The 21,451-nt window shown below is 36.8% G+C and overlaps 1 protein-coding gene across 1 annotated transcript in view; it reads left to right on the top strand.

Moving 5' to 3' along the window:
• Positions 1-21,451, top strand: part of exoc4 (exocyst complex component 4) — a 129,871-nt gene that overhangs the window by 50,271 nt on the left and 58,149 nt on the right. Inside the window, exon 10 of the mRNA XM_051890766.1 lies at positions 3,619-3,715. Within this exon, the coding sequence (XP_051746726.1) occupies positions 3,619-3,715 (97 nt within the window). The remainder of the gene's footprint in view (positions 1-3,618; positions 3,716-21,451) is intronic.

The following is a 21,451-nucleotide window of genomic DNA, read 5'->3' as shown; positions in this document are numbered from 1 at the left end:
TTGTTCACATTTGTTTATTACTTGAATGTTGAAACAACTTGTTAAACTGTTGTGAATGATTGTTTATATTTAACATAGCAGATGTTGGCCAGTTGCTTTTTCAGTCAAAGTCTGTCGCGCTGACAACATTTTAATGGACCTTCATTAATATGTACTAGAATCTGAATAATGATTTGAGTCAAGCCAGGCTGGCGTGGGATGACATTTTCTTCTCTGTCTTTGCCAGTAAATGTAACCGCACAATCTGGATGCATAACTCTTTGACCTGCTGGCTAACGCATGTGTTTTTAATAAAATGTTTTGGGTTTTTTATTGGCTCATACTGATGTAGAGAGCAAAGTGGTATATGATACAATGTAATGATAGCAAATGAAAGATGTACAAAATTAAATGAGCACTTGTTTTACACTATATTTACTGAAAATCCATTAAAGCATGAACTAGTAAAGGTTAACAATAAGGATTTTTAAAATTGTCTGTCTTTTATTTTTAGCAACAGTTTATTCACGACACATTGTCTTTTTATAATAATAATAAAAATAATAATATTAATTATTTATTACCAGCACTACTACTACTACTACTACTACTACTAATATTAATAATGATTTATTATTATTATTAATACAAATAATCATTATGATTTTTAAAGGGGTGGTTGATTATGATTTCACTTTTTTAACTTTAGTTAGCATTTAATGTTGCTGATTGAGCATAAACAACATCTGCAAAGTTACAACGCTCAAAGTTCAATGCAAAGGGAGATATTGTCTTTTAAAGAATTCGCTGTTTAAGGACTACAACAAACAGCTGATAGGGACTACAAAGAGCTTCTTCCCGGGTTAGTGACATCAAAAAACCCCAAAATTTACATAAACCCTGCCCCCGAGAACACGCAACAAAGGGGGTGAGGCCATGTTGGGCTGCTTTAGAGAAGAGGAAGAGTTGTTGCAGTAGAGTGTTGTTGCCATGCCGTCATTTTGCGCTGGACTGCTTCACAAACGAGAGTCAGTTCAACGCTGGATTTGCACAAAACATTAACATGAAGGCACATGCTAGTCGATGAGTTGAATCAACTCCACAGCGACTACATAAATTTATCCACTAACCATTCAGAAATGTCCAGTTGCATTACTTCCTGAGTCTCTCCAACAGTGTCCAACTCCGGTTTGAACAATGTATCGCTGAACACCGTTACTGACTATCGTCATTTTGGCTGCGTGACATTCTCCAGCTTTGTTGTTGTTTTAAGCAACCGAAGCGTGAGCTGTTAAAGCTCCGCCCTCTTTTGGAGCTCATTTGCATTTAAAGGGACACACACAAAAACGGCTTGTATTCGCTCACACCCAAATAGGGGCAAATTTGACAAGCTATAATAAATGATCTGTGGGGTATTTTAAGCTTAAACTTCACAGACACATTCTGGGGACAACAGAGACTTAGATTACATCTTGTGAAAAGGGGCATTATAGGTCCCCTTTAATTGAAATAATATCTGGAAATTTACAGCTATATTGCAACTCTTTGACAGCTATGAACACTTCATGAACACGTCTGGTGGAAAACTTATGACACTCTGCAAAGCAAAATAATTTGTTAGTAATTTAAAACCAATTCTTTCTGATGTCATTCCGTCACTTTTTGACAAAGCCGATCACTATTTTTTAAATAGTCATTTTTATCTCTTTGTAACAGTTCTCTCTGTTTTTCTCTTCTCCTGTCACTTGTCTAGGTCAGAGTCAGTGTGTGCGGTGGCAGCTGTGTTTTCTTGTTTTGCAGTTGTAATTGAGTCTTAATTGAATTAGCAGAAGAGAGATTGGATAGATAGAGAGAAACGGGAAACGAAGGAAGATGAGTTCCCTTTCCTGAGCAACAACTTTGAAAAACAGCCAACCAGAAAGCTTTTAGAGAGGATAAAAAATCCTCTTGTCTTTTTAATGAGAAAAAGTGGTTGAAATGAAATAAGAGAGAGAGCTTTTCATCCGAACGTGCTCCGTGAAGAATGTCAGGATGGTGGAAATGACGGGAACAGCAGCAGGAGGTGCGTTTCAATGCTGGACAGGTGCACTGCAGGGTTTTTAGTGCAGTGAAAGGTGAACGCATTTTTCATTTGAAGCTCGTCTTGCCTCTTAAAACAATGAACACAGGATAACTCTGATCCCAGACTTGCAATTTAAACCCGTACCAGTGGGTCTGAGATCACAACATTGGACACAAATCATACAAGCACATTCTTTTGCTTCACTTGTAATTCCATGGCAATCCAAATCCATCACAAACACGTGATATATGTGTGTCACAGAAATCTTCTGGCATTAATTTGTGTTCCTGGGCCTGGACTCATTTCCCATCCCCTGGGCAAGAAATCTCATGTAACAACTGACTGATAAAAGCAATTAAAGTGATTCTCCACCAAGGGCTTATGTGTGTGATGTGCACACAAGTGTCTCAGATGTGTATGTTTCCTGCATGGTGTTTGTCAGGATAGCGGTGCCCAGACTTAGAGCGACGTAGTTACAGCAGTCTCTCCAGTGACAATCTCAAAGGGCTGTGAAATTTTAATGAATAACATTGTCACAGTGCGAGAGAGATGCCAGTGGCCTGCCGCGGTGGCACTTCTATTCATCGACCCATGAGGCCACGCACACACCTTCTGTCCACCCGGGAATGTTCTTATTGATGGCAGACTTGATTCACTTGCTGTCAATTATATTGATTACTTGTGGATGAGTGGAGCTAATAAGGATTGGAGCTCACTTCATTTTTTGGGGCCCTGCCTCATCATGAGAGAGTTACACAGCCATGATTTTCTTATTAACCCTGTTAGCGCAGGACTACGCACAGACACAGAGGAACAAATGGGAGAAAGAGGAGGGGGGGTCTTGTATTTCTCTCTCCGGCTTGTGGTAATTGCAATGATTTGATAAAATTACTTTTTTACTTTTTTGTTTTGCCCTTTGGTTTTGCTTTGTTTTGTTCTGTTTTTGCTTTTTGTTTTGTTTTTTGCTTTTGCTTTGTTTTTTATTAGTTTAATTTTGTGTTTTGTTTGGTTTGCTTTGTTTTTTTATTGGTTTTGTTTTTTGTTTTTGTTTTTTTTTGTTTTGCTTTGCTTTTTGTTTTTTGCTATTTTTTGTTTTGTTTTTTGCTTTTGCTTTGTTTTTTATTTATTTTTTTGTTTTTTTTTGCTCTTTGTTTTTTGCTTTTGCTTTGTCTTTTATTGGTTTGGTTTTGTTTTGTGTTTTGTTTTTTGTTTTGCTTTGCTTTTTGTTTTTGCTTTTTTGTTTTTGCTTTTTTTGCTTTGCTTTTTGTTTAGTTTTATTTAGTCACATGACCACTACGCTGTATATGCCACCGTTGTCCATCGAAACATTTTTTTGTTCTATAAAGACTTCTTTGACCATTGTGACACTTCACTTTTTCATTCAGCATTTTGTGCCACTAGTTTTTCAGCTTTAAAGAAGTTTAACTTTTACAAATGTTCCACAAAACACAAAACATTCTGTTTTATTTTGTCGAGCTGAACACAAAAACGCATCCCGTATTAGTTGAGTTAGTTTTTTAAAAGTTATTTTTGAAGAAAATATGTTTAATCTTTTCTTCCTGCCTCTTTCTGTCCAGGTGGAGCTGACGATAACCTGATTGAGGGAGGAGAGACTAAATTCCTGTGTAAACCGGGAGCCAGAAACATCACGGTCATCTTTCAGCCATTGCTTAGGTAGGTCCTGTTCACAAATGTAAGTGTCTGCTGAACATGCTTTATAAAACTGCATTTCAACAAGCTGTTTAAACTCTCCTCTAATTCATCCATCTCTTTCGCCATTACATGTGATTGTTTTTTTCCCCCTTCCTTTCATATTTTTCATGGCCGGCGGCCATTACCGCATCATTACCGAGCCCCTGCCATTGATTTTGATTTGCTCTGACGGTATCAATAGGAGTGTTCCGTTTAGAACCGCTCCACATTCAATTTTCTTTTCAATCTCCTAATCTATTGGATCATCGGTCCAGCCCACTAATGCCCTGTCATATTACCGCTCTAATTCAGAGACATATCCCAAGCATGGTTGTCCTGCCCACAACGTGACTGGACTTCCCGATACTATTGCTCACTATTACTTTCGAGCCGTGGTGCATTGATTTTCTGTTTTTTTTTATTTATCTATTTCTTTTTTCCAGAGATGGTCACTGTCACACTCAGATGGCTTGTTTTTATGTCCTGGGTGTAACACACTTCTTTTAAAAGACCCATTGGCCTTAATGTACACTCTGTATATATACGGCTTGCCTTGGTATACCACAGAAGTATGGAAGCCTGATTTGAAAGGCAAATTTTGATAAATTATATTATTGTAGACATTTTGACCCATGTCATACCATTAAGCATACATTTTTTTAATAGCATTTGAACTCTAAAAGTATTAATCTTATAAATGAGAAGCTAAAACATGAATAATATCTCAAATCATGTGGCTTGTTTAATTCTGTTCTTCACTGTTAATCTGAGCATGAAAGTGTCTTTTTTGGCAGTTTTGTCGTAATGGTACCACATTTTGTTTGTTGTCATTTCAGCTTGAATTCTTCTCATGTCTGTCCTCATTATTGTATCAATCCGTGAGATTTCACATCACATTAGCAGTCGCCACCTCAATATTGATGAACTTGCCAAACTTTTTGCCCATTTAGTCCATTACAAACTTGTCTTTCCAGATATAAAAGCATCAACCCTGTTGCTAAATGTCATTTGGGAAGAATACATCTTTTGGCCTGCTGTGATTCTGGCTCGATTGCGAACAGTGCAGATATTTTACAGTACGCCCACTATGAAGTGGAGGCACCTGCTGCACACTGATATATTCTAGCCGTGTTCATTAATCTAAATGAGCTCCTATCAGTGTTCATGCGAGCAGTGCGACAGCAGCAGGGGATGGACAGAGGGCGTGTCATACAGCTGTCCGTCTGAGATGAATGGCAGGCGGATCATCGCTCCGACAGTATAGACAGCTCATCTGGTCCCTGCTGGGGTGACGGACCGAACAAATGAATGCATGAATAAACGAGTGACTGCACTCCACCTTTTGCCTGCCGACACATAATGGCTTCTATCAGTCATAGTCCTCTGCGAAGAGCCCGATGTGTGGCCACCCGACCTTGGCTGTGCTTGTGGAGCTTAATTCTTTGCTGCATTGATACATGTTCAACCCTATGAGGAAAAAGATATCCTTGTAGCCGACTTTGCTTTTGGGAACAGTTCTAGACACCGTAAAAACTTTTTTTTACCGTAAATTGCATATGACTAATCACTTATTGTCAAAATCATAGTTTTTATCTTTTGATAAAAACGTCCTTTTAAATTAAGTCAATATTTTGTCCTTTCATATTTGTAAATTAGTCAATTTTACTCTAACTAAAGTGACATGTTTTGGGTGATGCAAGTAGCATTTTAGTTCAAGTTAATATAAAAAACGAGGAAAATTTGCCATACAGATATTTTTAATAATATCTCATAATTTGGTAGCTGGTATATTAGGCTGCTGTCACTTTAAGACCTAATGCACTGATCCATTGTACTGTTACACATGTGTTTTCTTTCTCAACTGTTTACGTTCACTTAAAACATAACTGTCTGTTTATGTGAATACTTGCCAAGACCGGCATTTTGACATTATTTTGTGTGTATTTGACTGTTTAAGCGCAATAAGCAGCGAAAAAGTACTCAATTTAGTACTAAGGTGGCTTTATGAGCACGCACTTTGGGTGTGAGCACAAAATCTGAAGGAATTAGTAAAATTATGAGCAATACGCACAATCCTACGCCAAAATTCAAACCCTGTAACACCAATAATATTCATCCGGAGTAAGTAAGGGGAGACGGGTTTGTGTGTCAACTCAGTGTCGGAGAGATAAGAAAGCGAGAAAGCACAGCTGGTATCGAGTATCTATTCTGCAGAAAATGAGTATTGGAAGCGTTTCAGATATTTTGGCTGGTGTTTATGTCAAGTCCTGGTTATACTACATATTTTGCAGTCTTATTTTTCTCATTCTTCAGCAGTATTTACGAACAAACATTTTAACTTTTTTATACATTTTGAGAAATGTGTAATATATTCTAAGCATATTTTGCACACCAAAAATGTTAACTTTTTAATACATTTAAAAAAAGAAAGAAAATTAGACTCATTAAATCACAACTTCAATTTCATGCCAATTTTAAAAACTTTTTTTATACAGTTTATTCACAAAAATAAATAAATATTTATTATAAACATATATTATAAAAATATTTTGCCATTTTTATTATATTTTATCATATTTTTCTCATAAGTGTTAAATAATCATTAAATAAACATGAAATAATCAGTGATTATTTAATGTCAGTTTTTGCATATTTGTTATTTTTGGCTATCAAAAAACCCTTTTCTGTGTCACTGTGTCAAAGGTAGCAGATAGATAAAAATATAAGATATCAAGAAAAATCATAAAAATATTTGCGATTTATATGTTGCTTAATTTTGTCAGAATGCACTAGTGCTTTTTAATAGACATCAATGGAAAAAGTTGTTTCTTGTCACCTGAATGCTGTAGTTACAGGGGCTACTTGGAATATGCTAACCAGCCAAACTTGACCCTTTTATTCAACCCTACACCCCGATCGAACAGCACCTGTGCAGACTGATGCAGGGGTTTGTTTTATCGGTGACCGAGAAGAACCTAAACTTACGTCAAAATCAATACTAGCTCTTAATGTTACTGCCAATCAATTCACCATGCTATTTGTGATCAATAGTCTCTGTGGAAGAGGCTGACGTTGAAGATCTCAGAGGTGTGGAGTTGATGCTTTTTTGATTGATGCTGGGCAGGAGCAGTCCGAGGAGGATCGATAATACCTTTGGGTAGCTTCACACATCTCCAGACCCGCTCACTGTACGCTAATATATGGGCCCTGCTTTCACTGTACAGCATAAAGTGCGAAAACACTTTGCTGTGTATCAAATCTCCCAATAGATCAATACGGTTGGTCCATAAAGACCGCTTGTGTATGTGTCTGTTTGTTTGTGTATGCTTCCGTTGCTTTCAACTACCTGAATCAGTCTGGAAGTACTTGCAGTGTTTTATGTTAGTCTGTTAGCTGCTGTGTTTTTGAGTGACTGTCTGCCGCACTCATTTGTGGGTTTTTATATTTATGTGTGTGTTTGGCTACGCATGCGAATTGGAGACATGCTCAGTGCAGCGAGAGGGGAGGCAGAGCAGGTAGGAGGTAATTTAGTTTGACTTGTGGGGCCTCACACTGACATTTGAGTGGTATTTAAACCCTACTGCCCTGACTGAGGTTGGCATTTTGAAAAGGGGGCAGTCTGCGGCTTGCTATAATCTCTCCCCTTGTATACGTCCATGCTCAGAGGTGATTAGGCCTGGCAGGGACCAGAGTTTGTGAGATCACACCCCTGCCAGAGAACAGATGTTAGAGCTGCCGGCATCCCTGTGCTGGGGTGGGGACGGGGTATTGGTAGTTGAGTTTAAAGTGAGATTTGAAAAGTTTAGAAAATCAGTGATTGTCAGCTTGATTTGTGTTTGTGTGTCAACATGAATTGGCATTTGAAACCATATTTACTTCGTAATGTGACATAAACAGAATATTCATAAAAATATACAAATCTATAATTTAAATTATATTTATGATTATTATTATTGATGTTAATAATAATACATGTTTCTTGAGCAGCAAATCAGCATATTAGAATGATTTATGAAGGATCTTGTGACACTGAAGACTAAAGTAATGATGCTGAAAATTCAGCTTTGTCATCACAGGAATGAATTACATTTTTATAATAATTTAAATAATAATAATTTTTTTATATATATATATATATATATATATATATTCTACGTCATACTTCCAAGACGTAGAATCTGTGATTCCGAAGTACAGTCTCTACACTGATGTGGTGACTGACAGCAAACATTAGATTCATCCGCTCTGAGGAGCCGTGCCGATGCACAACCCACGTAAAGATGATAATTCAGCAAATAACTGTAATTGCAGGTTTCAAACAGAGATGGCGACAAAGAGGCAAAACTTACAGACTGCAGCTTTAAATGGTAATAATATTTCACAATATTATTGTTTTTACTGTATTTTTGATTATATAAAGCAGCCTTGGTGAGCATTTAAGAGCATTAAACATTAAAAAAAATGTACTGTTTCCAAACTTTTGACAGGTACTGTATTTTGTAGTGTAGTTCTGAGGACACGTTTACCCCCAAACTATAAACCCACACACTCACACAGCGCTTGTTAAGTGTCAAAACACTGTCACTGTATCTGTCTGTTCTCATATGTTTCATCCTTTTTCTCTTTTCTTTCCTCCTCTGCCCTGTATAGCTCTTTTTTTACAGTCTCTTCCATCAGTTTCACACTTAGATACAATTGTATGTAATTGTACAACTCGATTTTTTTTTTACCTTTTGTAGCACTTTTATTTTAGTTTGACATCTTTTTCCTCCATCCCCTCTTTTTGATCTCTCTCTTGCTCTCTTTTACACAAGGTATCAATTTCTTCAAAGGGATGGGAAAAAGCAATTCTGCAAGATCACAGAGGAGGCTATTTGAGAAGTGTCAAAACTTTTAGAGTTATTGATGGCTGGGGCCAATTTCCTGGACAGTTCTGTAGTTTTTTATTTATTTATTTATTTTTTTTAACTCCACTGGTGGCGTAGCGTTAAACACATTTTCTCCAATAGTGTTTGTGAGCATAGATATTAAAGCAGCATTGTGTTTTATATGTTTTACAATGGCCTAAAAAATGTACTCTCATGAAAATTTTAAAATATCATATTAAATTCGACAACAAGGGGCTTGTAGTCCAGGCAGCCTGTCCCCACTAAAACAATAAGAGGAGACTTGAAACAGGAAGTTTAGAAAGGTAGGTTACAGTCATGTGCTTGGAGAGCAACTTAACATCTCCCTTGATGTCTATTGTCTTATGTTGGGAGAAGAAGGTAGTGGTAGTTCATCATAAGTTGACAGTATAATCACATGACTGGTTCTTTTGTGCGTAGATCCCAAATCCACTTTTATACGGTTCTTTCAGGTGTTTATACACTGCAAAAATACATTTTCTTAATAATTTTTTTACTTGTCAAGTACATATCTAAATATTCTTAAAGCAAAATACCCAGAATACACAGTCCCAGATCCTGCGTCAACCAAGCAGCTGGCATTGAGATTAATGCAAATGCTATTGGATATCTTTTTCCAGGTATACATCCACTCCTCCATCCTTTCATTCATCTACACTCTCATCCATCCAGTCACATCCAGGCATTATCTGGTCACGTCTTGCCCTACACAAGATAGGAAGACTGCCATGATGATAGAACAGTGCAGAAACAAAGAGCCACGATAAGAGAAAGTCTTTCCTGTTCTTCTACTGTCAGCGCATGTTAGGACCAAGTGACGGTAAAGGATCTCACTGATAGTTGTAGGATATCGGCCACTAATATGATAAGCACACCTCTGAGGCTTCATCACTGTCATCTGATTGGCGCGTGATGACGGAAAGCTTTCCGCCTGTGAAACTGAAAAAGACATAACATATTTTCACATTGTTAAACGTCTTTTTAAAAGTCGCTATCACCTTACAAAGAACATGTCAGTTGTGTGTAGGAGGCTAGTTTTCCGTGGACCATCTGGCAGACATTTCCTAAAGAAAGAGTCAAACTTTAGTGTTATATAAACAAACTGTGCTATAGCAAACTGCCATTAGCCAGAATGGCCTCGCATGTCTCTAAATGACTCAGTATGTCAGTTGACAAACTCATTTTTTGGTCCATACAAATGTGTTTACCTCTCACTTTATGCTCTGTTTACTGGAGCATGAGGAAGTTCTCTTTCTTATCGCTTTTGTCATGTGGACTGTTGTTAATTTGTTAATGGAGCTTATATTAGTTTGCCATTGCAGATTGTCTTAATCAGTCTTGTATTTAGTTAATACATCTAAACCTCAAAAGATAAGCAATATGCATAAAACATTTCTCATTGTAAAGTAAATTAAATGATTAAATAAAATATTTATGTATACTTTTTTTTTAATCTTTGTTTTTTCTTACCCCATTGGCAATTTCCTTTCTTGTTTTAAGCCTAAATATAACATAATTTAGAAAATGTAACAAAACAAATTCTTATTTAATTCCTACAGGCCTTTCAGTCACTGTGTGTGTCTGTATCAGATAAAATCAGTATCGTTTCACCACACCATAACCGATTTTGTTGTGGCTTCTCATTCAGGTATAGAGTGTAAATGCTATTTTTTATGTATCTGAAAGGACAGAAGACACTAAACACTAGCATCACTTGCAGTTATCAATGTGCTTTGATTGGAGAGGGCTGGAGAGGATTTGTTTAGCCGGCTCTCGTGGCCCAATTGGGGCTTTTGCCAGGCTGTAATAATCTTCTGTCAGTCGCTTTCGTTGTGCAACAAGCATTTTTCACACAAATGTCTTTCTGCCTCCTCTCTCTCTCTGTTTCTCTGTCGCTTTTCCTTCCCTCTGTGTTGACAGAGATTAGGGGTGAGCCATCGATCCACCGCTAGTATGTGCACCTTGCAGTGTCTCCAGCTGATTTGATGTCCTCTTACAGCGGAAAGGACAAACGGTGCTCACACATTTTCTTTAGACAGACCACCACAGTTAAAAGTTTCAAAACAAGAGTGAGAACTATTTTGGGGTTACTTTCCATGTTTAGAAGCCTACTGAAACCCTTTCTCCGTTAGTTGCTGGTGTTGGATCTGGCTAGGTCATATTAGGCTTTAAAGTTGACATGAAATCAAAATATTTTTTTTCAGTTTCCAGTTGAAGGGGACATATTATGCAAAATTCACTTGTTTGAACACCGATGTGTGTCTGTAGTGTGTGAGAACAACCAGCCTATAATGGTAAAAATCCACTCACTCACTCACTCATTTTTTTTTTTTTTTTTCTTATAAATCAAAAGCAGTCTCTTCAAATGAGCTGATTCAGATTCCTCCCTACAATGACGAAGCCATAGAGGAAGTCTCCATAGAGGAAGGAAATGTCCCGAATAAAATCGCTAAAGTCTTATACATTTGTGCCAATCATTTTGCGCTGGACTGCTTCACAAACGAGGGTCTTTTCGATGCTGGATTTTTAAAAAAAAATGTTGATTCTGAAAGATGGGTCAATGCCAACACTTCGTATGCAAACTTCAGATCCAGACAAAGTATCACACGTCATATGTTGTGAGTCCTTATAAATGGCCTTTTTGAAAGAGCTTTTTAGCACTCTGTATGGCTAATGTTGCTAAAGCTACCATTGTCTCTGCCTGCTTTCACCTCACCTGCTACCAGAATTATCATAAATACGAGTTTCCTAGTTAAAAATTGCACATGAACGCCACTTGAAAGTGCCCACTTGAATGCAACGAGCTCGTAATCACGACTTCAGAAGTGGGAATTATGAAATTTCTGATGGCACGTGAAAGCACCAGGAGACCAGAGCTATGTCGTTATTTTTATCCTGCCATGCTCACCATCTGCGTAATTCATAAATGCGCATTTAATATGCACAGTAGTACAGTCAGATGACATGTAAGGCTGAACACTGTTACTGACAGTTTCTGACATTTCAGTGCGTGAGATTGTCCTTTTTTGTTGTTGCCTGCATGCCGGAGGTTAAGCTCTTGAAGCTCCAGCCTCTTTTTGAAAGGGGGCCGGGAGCACCAGCTCGTTTGCATTTAAAGGGACACACACAAAAACGGTGTGTTTTTGCCCACCCCCAAAAAGTGGCAATTTTAACATGCTATAAAAATATTCTGTGAACTAAAATTTTACATACACACTCTGGGGACATCAGAGGCTTATTTTACATCTTGTAAAAAGGGGCATAATAGGTCCCCTTTAAAATACTGTAAATTATAAAGTAAACTTGTGAATTTAAGTTAATTAAATCGAGATTTGTTTCAAAATTTAGATATTTTTACACGAGAACAAGTCTAAACAGACTACTTAAAAACACATTAGGAAGTATTTGATTATTATTATTATTGCGAAAAAAATTCATGGTAGTTATTCCAAAGACAAAAAATGTTTGTGTTCATAATCTTTCATAAAAATGTAACTTTCCCCACCTCTGAAATGACTCGCCTTTTCAGCTGATGACAGTTCTTTGTTTTTCAGCTCCTTCCCTTCAACCAAATGTCATGTAGGGACCACACTTCACAATCCAATCAATTTCCAATAAATAAGTCCCTCAATACTGTTTCATTATTAAACATCCTTTTTCATCCTAGTCCACATTATGGAAGTAAATCGGTTGCTAGCACCTTTTCACCATTCCTCACGTTTTATTTAAACCCTTGTCCTGATTTTGTGACATAAGTATATGCCTCTCATTTTTACTTTAGCAATGTCCTTTTGTTCAAATTCGGCCCACATTAGAATTCAACATGAGTGTCTCAGCCGGCGTGCAAGTCTTAAGAGTATCCTCAGCTGGGCCTTTCCTTTCTTTTTCTTTTTTTTTTTTTAATCTTTTCTTATATATCCTGGGATTTTCTTGAGCAAATAACCCCTCTCGTATGTGCACAAACACTATGAGGCGTAGCTGTGAATATTGCACTGCATTATACATCAGAAAGAAACAGAACAGCGAAGAGGAAGACAGTGCATTTTTCCGTGGTAAAGGTTAGAAAACAGGCAAAGGGAGCAGCACAGCTATTTGTTTTGCATGGCGGGGACGAACATCCGCACTCTTGTAAAGGAAGAGGGAGAATTGCTGCTATGCTGTCTTTTCCCCCTCTTGTTTCTCTCATCTATGGTATGGCTTTATCTTGCAGATGCCCTTTATCTCTCCCTCCTCTCTGCTGTGCTCCATGCATAAGTAAATACTAAAGAGCTGAGTATCGAACAAAAGAGTCGCCGTGAAAAAGTGCCACTTCAGCAAGTTGTGTTTCTGTGTCTCACTAACTTTCGAATTTAATAAAGCCACACGTCTGCTTGAGATTGTGGTTGAGATTTGACAGACCAGTGGGGGTCTAAGCCTTGTCTTTTCTTATGGAAAACTTTCTAAGTTTAACTTTTTGAATTAAAAGTCATTGTGTATTCCCACTGCTAAGATTTAATGAGAGTAACGCTGAGTGAATTTGAACATTGTCACACTCACTCAAAGGCACACTGACAGCTTTATCTCTCAAATAACCAATGCATTGTGGGAAATTGAGTTTTGGCATTTTTTCCCTTACAGAACACAGGTTATGTGGTTTGTTTGTTTGTTTGTTTGTTTGTTTTATTGTTTGTCTCTGATTTTTCCAATTTTTTAATCTTCCAAAGTGACAAAGCTTGGCTGTGTTCTGAACAGCATACTTCCATACTACTCTTTAAGCATTATGAATACAGTACATAACATGTACTGTACACTACCGTTCAAATTTTTTTTTTAGAGAAATTAATATTTTTATTCAGAAAATATGCATTAAATTGATCAAATGTGACAGTAAAGGCATTTATGTTACAAAAGTTTTCTATTTGTTGAACTTTCCATTTATCAAAGAATCCTGAAAAAAAAGTCACCGTTTCCAAATATTAAGCAGCACAGCTGTTTTCAACATAGATACTAATAAAAAAAACAAATTTCTTGAGCACCAAATCTGCATATTTCCAAGGGTCATGTGACACTGAAGGCTGGAGTAATGGCTGCTGAAAATTCAGCTTTGACATCACAGGAATAAATTACATTTTAAAATATATTAAAATAGAAATCAGTTATTTTAAATTATATCCTACAATACAATGCGCTCAAATTGACCTTTCATTTTCCTTGAATGAACTGGATGAAATTCCGATGGACATAATATGAGCCACAATTTTGAATGTCTTAGTGTTAATGGCCTCATAATCTGATTGAATTTAGAAAAATATCATGTTTTACAGGTGCCACTTGCAGAATTAAACATGCAACGTGAAGAATCATGTGACCAAAAAAGTATCACAGTACATATAAATGTATGCATATTGCATACAAAAAAAAAAGTAGGCAGTAAACAGTATATACTGCATATATGCAGTCATCAGTAGGCTAGTATTCCAGCAGAAGCTGTAGAGCACCTCTTACTGGTGTCCTACCTAGTATGAACACTTTCAACAAAAGTTTTAATTTGAAAGTTTCCAACTTCAGTTGCCGTTACTGAAGACACCCCAACAATTATCACTCTCTGTAATGTGAGCACTGACTCACTTACAACGCCTAGTGTGAGTGTGTTACAAAAAAAGATTATTTCAAATGGGAAACTGCTAGAATAGTCCATCCTGTTGCTAAGCGGTAGCCAGGGAAGGTGTGGATAGACAGTGAGAGAGCTGTTGTCAAGGTGAGTGTCTGGAGACCTAAGAGGAATGGAAGGATGACTAGAATAAAAATGTATGGATGGCCACATACACACATGCAATTCAAAAAGTCAGAGACCACTTCTAAAAATGCTTCTTTTTTTTTGTTTATTATATTAATCAGAAAAATTTGAGTAAACTTTTGAAATGAAAGAGGTTTTGTTTTGTTTTGTTTAAGTCTGGTCTGGTTTTATTTTTGTTTCGGTTCTGGTTTTGTTTTGTTTTGCTTTGCTTTGCATTGTTTTAAGTCTGGTCTGGTTTTGTTTTTGTTTCGGTTCTGGTTTTGTTTTGTTTTGTTTTGCTTTTTTATTTGTTTTGTGTTTTGTTTTGTGTTTGTTTTGGTTCATATTTCCAATGCGGTCTCAGACTTTTGGACTGTATATATACACACAGATACTTTTGTCTGCCTTTTGCTCACAGAGTTGGGATGAGACCCCCACATCCTTACCTCATCAGTCAACAGCTGGCCAGCTGTCATACACACACACGTGCTCTGAGAAGAATAAGGACCACTGTCATGAAGATCTTAGGCAACTCATGAATCCTCCTATGTGTGTTATAAAAGATTAACGCAGCCCAGTGGCTTCTCTAATGCAGTGATAGTCATCACTGCAGGCCCGGAATAGCCTCTGCTAGCTTCACACACCCGGCCATGCATTAAACATGCCTCTCCTTTCTCTCTGTCTCTCTCAGGCCAGGCACTCTGAAACAGTAATGACCAAAGCGTATCATATAAGCACAGCGAGACCCCTACCGTTACTAATGACCTTTGACCTCAGCAGGACAAAGCTATCCCTCCTGTTGTCAAGCAAAACTACAGTCACTGCGCAGCTGGACAGCTCCCCATTAATAACTGCACGCAGTGTTGTGGTCACTCACACACAATGACTTCTCACTATAATAGCGAAACCGGTTTCTCTCACCTCTATGTATTTAATTTTAGCCTCCAGTGGTTGGATTATATCCCAGCCAGGAACTTAATGAATTATAGAGGATAGCTTGGAGTGGATTTGCACAATCTGTGGCAGGTTCTAGTGTCACACTCATCTTTTTTTCTCTGTGGTGTTAGCCAGTGACCTTTGACATTGCTGTGGTTTGGCCAAGTTGAACTGTAGAGGTGACCCATTTCTTGCAGGATTATGGAATCCTTTGTGTTATTTCTCTGTTTTTTTTTTTATTGTTTTCCCACACATTTTCTGACCTTTTTGTTGCTTTCTGCCTTCTGCTCACAGATGTTATCATTTGTGCCTTGTTTTGATTATAAAGATCTTTGTATTTTATAACAATTTAGAGTTATGTTGTGGCACAGATGTGTTTGTATACTTCAGGCAAACATGCTCTCTTCTTTAATAAACAGTCCAGTTAGGGTTAGCTAAATAAATAATCATGTCATGAGTGGTTTCGGGCCATTTTGCATTGATTTTTATTTTATTTTATTTTATTTTATTTTATTTTATTTTATTTTATTTTATTTTATTTTATTTTATTTTATTTTATTTTATTTTATTTTATTTTATTTTATTTTATTTTATTTTATTTTATTTTATTTTATTTTATTTTATTTTATTTTATTTTATTTTATTTTATTATTTTCCCCAGAATGCTTTAACCCAAGAATGTTTCAACTGTTTTTCTCTATATAATCTGTTTTAGTCTATATAACTTTTTATTTTATTTTCTGTGTTCCACAGAAGAAAGAAAGTCATATAGGTTTGGAACACCTTCATTTAAATTTGAGTGAACTATCCCTTTAATGTTTAGTCATATGATACAAAAAAGGCAAGCTTCTCTACTGGTTTGAGACCATATATAAATGTATCAGTCATTAGCATAGTGCTTTTGAAGCCATCTAAAGAGCTGTACAGGAAATGGTGATTCACTGGCTTGTTTGTGTGCATGAATGCTCTGGATTTTCGAGGTCAGATGAATGTGGCTGTCTAGTTAGCCGAATGGTCTATACCTTTCATCTTAACACCTCAATATGTGTACATATGTGTGTGCGCTTGTGTTTGTGTGCGTATCGCTGCCTCTTTGTGTTTCACCTCCCAGAGCGTAGGGCAGGTGCCACTCTCTGTTAGCGCCAAGCCACAGAGCTCTGGCAGCTACATCACAGCAGCCTTTGATTCGCCAGCCTTTCCAGGTCGACGAGCTGATGCCTGATAATAATGTTGTTTGATTGCTGAAGTGGAGAAGTAATTGATTGATCCTTTGGCATGTCTGGGGTCAGGCTTCAGAAGAAAGCCGGTCTATGGTGTTGATTCGTTTGGGAACAGATTTCTCTTTCAATCCCCAGGAAGATGAGCAACGGAGGAAGAGAAGATGAAAAAAGAAGAGAGGAGAGTGGCCATTTCAGAGAATTCCTAAAAAAGCTTGTCAAAATGGAGGCCATCTTGTATTAGAGCAGGGGTATTTTTTAGGACGAGAACTCTTTTGAGGATAAAGAGATGGAGCAGGGACCCCATTGGATAAAATTAAAGGGATAGATCACCCAAAATTAAAAATACTGCCATTATTTACTCACCCTCATGCTGTTCCAAACCTGCATGATTTTCTTTTTTCTGGAAACACAAGGAAGATATTATGCAGTTTTTGTTCGTATAATGAAAATCAATGGGGTCCTAAAAAACAACCCACTGGACCCATTGACTTTTGTTGTTATGGCCAAAAACACTGAGACAATTTTGCCTCACCTATTATAACGTGTTATGTATCATATTAATGTATCTACATTCTTTTTTATGATGTTTACATTGCTACGCCATTTAGAATCATCATCATTGATGTGCCGAGTCATAGACTTGTACATTACATTTAAATTTTATGTAATCATTTTTTAATGTGGGAGCAAAAATGAAACATTTAGCTTCTTAACTTTTTATGTATTTTTCACATAAATGAGTTTGAGATCATATAATAAATGGTGGGCCCCCTGCGGTACTGTCTAAGACCCATTTATTTGGGATATATACATAGAGAGAGAGATGCACAGCTTCTAATGGCTAATAAACTTTAATTGGATTATTGGATTGGACAATCTATCTTTCTGAATTAATTAAGCTCTGGGTCAAACACTCTTCACTCCTTCTATAATCCAGCGAAGTGCTGTAGGGAAACTGCCCATTTAAAGGATACAAATTAGACTCAAATGCAAATCAAAGCATATAATTGACAATTACTGATGATGACCTGTGCTTGTGTTCCTGGCCTGATCATCGGACAGCAACCATATGCCTCCTGAGTGACAGACATGGGCACACTTCCTGTGCATGAATAAGATGTCATATATATCCAAGTGAAGACTGTAATATTATTAGCAGGTAAAACACTGCACTAAATACAGAGGCTTAATGCTTTAACATTAATGCTGCTTGAGTTTATAGAGCTTATAGAGCGTATCTTGTGCACATGTTTCCAAAGCTTATAATTCCTGTTCAAGCAATGGACTGAATGTGCAGAGCTATGTTTTTAAACTGGAGATTGAGACGTTTCTAATGATGAATCAGAGTTTCTGGCTCAGGCGGTGTGCCTGCCATGCTGAGCAGGTAATAACCCCCGATTAGGCTCTTTATATGAGAGAATGAATGCTGAATACCAGGCCCAGCTCTCTGGAGGAGAAAGACACGAGGAGAGGGTGAGAGCAAATTAGAGAAGCTGAAAATAGGAATGGAGGATGGAGATGGCTGTTTGTGCTCTCTTAGCTCTCATGCTGGTTAGATCCCTGCCAATGTTCACCTGTAAAAAAAAAAAAAAAAAACGATATGCCATCATTGAATTGCCAGTCTTAGAAAAGAAAAAAAAAGTTTGATTTAAGGAATAGAGTCCAAAGTGGTTGGAATGTACAAGACAATCAAAGTGTTTTTCTTTTCTTTTCTTTTCTTTTCTTTTCTTTTCTTTTCTTTTTTGGTTTGGTTTGGTTTGTTTTGGTTTGTTTTGTTTTGGTTTGGTTTGGTTGTTGTTGTTTTTTTTTTTTTTTTTTTTTTTTTTTTTTTTGTTGTTTTGTGTTGTTTTTGGTGTTTTGTTTTGTTTCTGCTGCCTTAACATAGAAAATATTTGTTTTTACTGCCCTCAGAAGCATTTTTTTCCTTTGAATTATAGGACAGATTTATAGGACACTATAGTTAATTTATGTAAGTGAGGATAGCGAAATAAAGTAAACTGTGACATACAGTATTATACCCAACAATTCTTCATACAGTGGACTACCAGTAAAATTGATATAAATTTGGGACCAAAAATTATTCAGATACTTTGACCCGACCATGTTTTGCTTAAGTATTATCTGACATAATTAAGATTAATTTTTTTTTCTGACACAGTTTAACTCTGAGTTCTTGTCAAATTTTATTACCATTTTTTTTAAACTATAGTGAATAAACTGTAATAATGAATAAAATGTTCAAGGTGTCTGAATACATTTTGGTTTGACTGTGTGTGTGTATATATATATACACACAGTCAAACCAAAAATTTATTTGGACACCTTGAACATTTTATATATATATATATATATATATATATATATATATATATATATATATAATTCTGGGGAATTTTCAATTACCAATCCTAGTTTTATTTGATTAATTCAAACTCTTCCATCTCCTTTATAAATGGTGCTTATGCATGAGTCTGTAGACGTTGGTGTCATAATGTTGCATTAGTGGAATCTGTTGTAGCTTTGGGCAAGCTGGCTGGAGAATCCCTGGTGATGCCACAGGATTTGAATTTGATTTAAAACATGATTTAGTACAGTTACTCCAGGCTAGTCTCTCTTTCTTCCTCTCTTTCTCATTTTGAAATGAATTCTCTGCTGCGTAGCCCTGGATGCTCTGTGCAGGCTCTGTGAAGCTCTGGCTGGCAGCCTGATTGTGTTGGGGCACTGATACAGCTCACCTTGGCATCCTTCATTATCGTGGGTGGCTGTGTCCTCTCTGATGCCATTAATGGTACTTCTGGTGAGCGTTAGTTAAGGTAGTGCTGCTAATTTTTGCGCTAAAAGACGCCAAAGAGGACAATTAAGGCGCAAGGCGGCATTTATTGCCTTACTGCGATTGCTTGTAAGTTGCTATCATGGGTTTTTTTCAGTTAATGGCTTTACAGGTCATCAGTGACTTGTGCTGCCCTGGCTGGCTAAGCACATCTCTTTTTCTATCCCTATGGCGTCTCACCTCACTATTAGCGGGATGGTATTTACTCAAACTTTTTTTTTTGTTTTTTGTTTTGCATAAAGAAAATAAAACCTGCTTTTGTGGCATTATTTTAATGACAATTAAGAATATTTCCCACTTAATTTCCAATAACTGTAATGCATCCAGGCGTTTTACTTTTGAGTTTTTTTCCTTATTATTCTCCATGATATTTCACATTAAATTCTAATTACTGCAATACAGGATGTCTTGTAACAGTAATCAGTTTTTTTATAATTGAAATCAGCATAAAGGCAGTACAACAGATGCTACTTTTAGGTTAAAACTATGATGTATAAATAGTTAGAAGTAATATGTCATTATTTTAATGAGAATGGGATTTATTTTGGCATTACACTAGTGAGAACTGGTGGGATAATGTGCTTAATTGTCATGAAAATAATGTCACAATGCAGTGAACCTTAAATGTCTTAAAATATGCTTAATTTACTGTAGGTAAATGATTAATTTTGTATTTTTAGAAATGAAATGTGAACCAGGCTATTCTTGACAGGTTGTGTTTGATTCACCCCAAAACAGACACAGTTTAGTTTAGTTTACAGTGGAACATGGAAGTTTAGTTTTTAGTTTAGATTACTATGCATATAAGAGTTCAGTTTTCCTAAAAGTGTTCTTAGGGCAGAATGGAGCATTTTATTGAATAAAGAAAGCATGTTACTTTTTGCTGTAAAACCCCCGTGTGTTTCACAATACATATTGTATGGATTCCGTTGCAGCCAGTGTTTTCATTGTTAAATAGATCAGGCTGTCTACTGTCAGTGTTCACAACATAATCTGATTCATATAAATGTACACTCCCCCTCCGATTGTGATGTAATACACCCAAATAATTTACATTTTACTCAGACATGAAGAAAATGAGGAATGTTCAAGAAAAGCGAGAAGATGGGAAGGAAATCTAACAGTCAGAGCAGGCTATGAGGGAAAAAATCCATTACGTGTGATGTTACTGTTTCACTCACGGCAGCCGAATTGGGTGAAATGATATTAGTTGTGTTGTAATGTGATTTCTGCGATGTGTGAATATGAGATTCTAATGGATTTGAGGACATTACAGCAGTCTTTATCTCTAGTATTTATTCCTGCTGGTTGCAAATGTAATTTACTAAGTATGAGGCATCAGTGGGGTTCTGCTTTATGCTCTGTAGGAGAGAGAGAGGAGGAGGACTGGGGCGATTCTTCAGGGGGAAATGCCATAACAGATGGTTATTGAGAGAGCTGGGGACATATCAGATGCTGGAGAACTTACTTTGGTCTTGAGTGGAAAGAATAAGAGTTCAAAAGTGTGTGCGAGACTTGAAATAGAGTCTTTTCTTTGATGAAGAGCCATCAAAAGTCTCTGTTTTACAGGCCACATGGATCCCAGGTGCTGGGAGTCTGGGCAGCTAGATTTTTCCAATCAACCCAGGCAGACGACTGACAAGATCGAGATTGTTCTCTTTCTTTCTTTCTTTCAGTTTTTCTCCCTCTCACTCGCGCTCTTTTCAGTGCTGTAGCAGAATATCTGCCATATTTGACTTTCATTTTCATTTAGCTATGAATTGAGATTCATCAGATGAGCTCCTTTCATTTTCTTGCTCTTTTGGAAATAGAACGTATGTGAAGCCAATTTTAAAGAACGAGAAGACTCTCATTACAGAGAGTCACCCTACCCATAATGCCTTGCACTTACAGAGTTCCCATATAAAACTCCTCATGGCTTTTTTTTTTCTCTCTTGAAGATCAAAATGAAACATAATAAAGAACAAAGGAAAGCATGTTGCGGTGTACCCAGTTGATTTCATTTAATTCTACATCCAAGCATTTGTCGTCATCTCATAAGGAGTATTCAGAAATCCCATTTCATTAGCT

The sequence above is a fragment of the Ctenopharyngodon idella genome, chromosome 4, assembly GCF_019924925.1.
Source record: "Ctenopharyngodon idella isolate HZGC_01 chromosome 4, HZGC01, whole genome shotgun sequence".
Taxonomy (NCBI): Eukaryota; Metazoa; Chordata; class Actinopteri; order Cypriniformes; family Xenocyprididae; genus Ctenopharyngodon; species Ctenopharyngodon idella.
The sequence above is the reverse complement of the archived record's forward strand: the minus strand, read 5'-3'. Positions and strand labels throughout refer to the sequence as shown.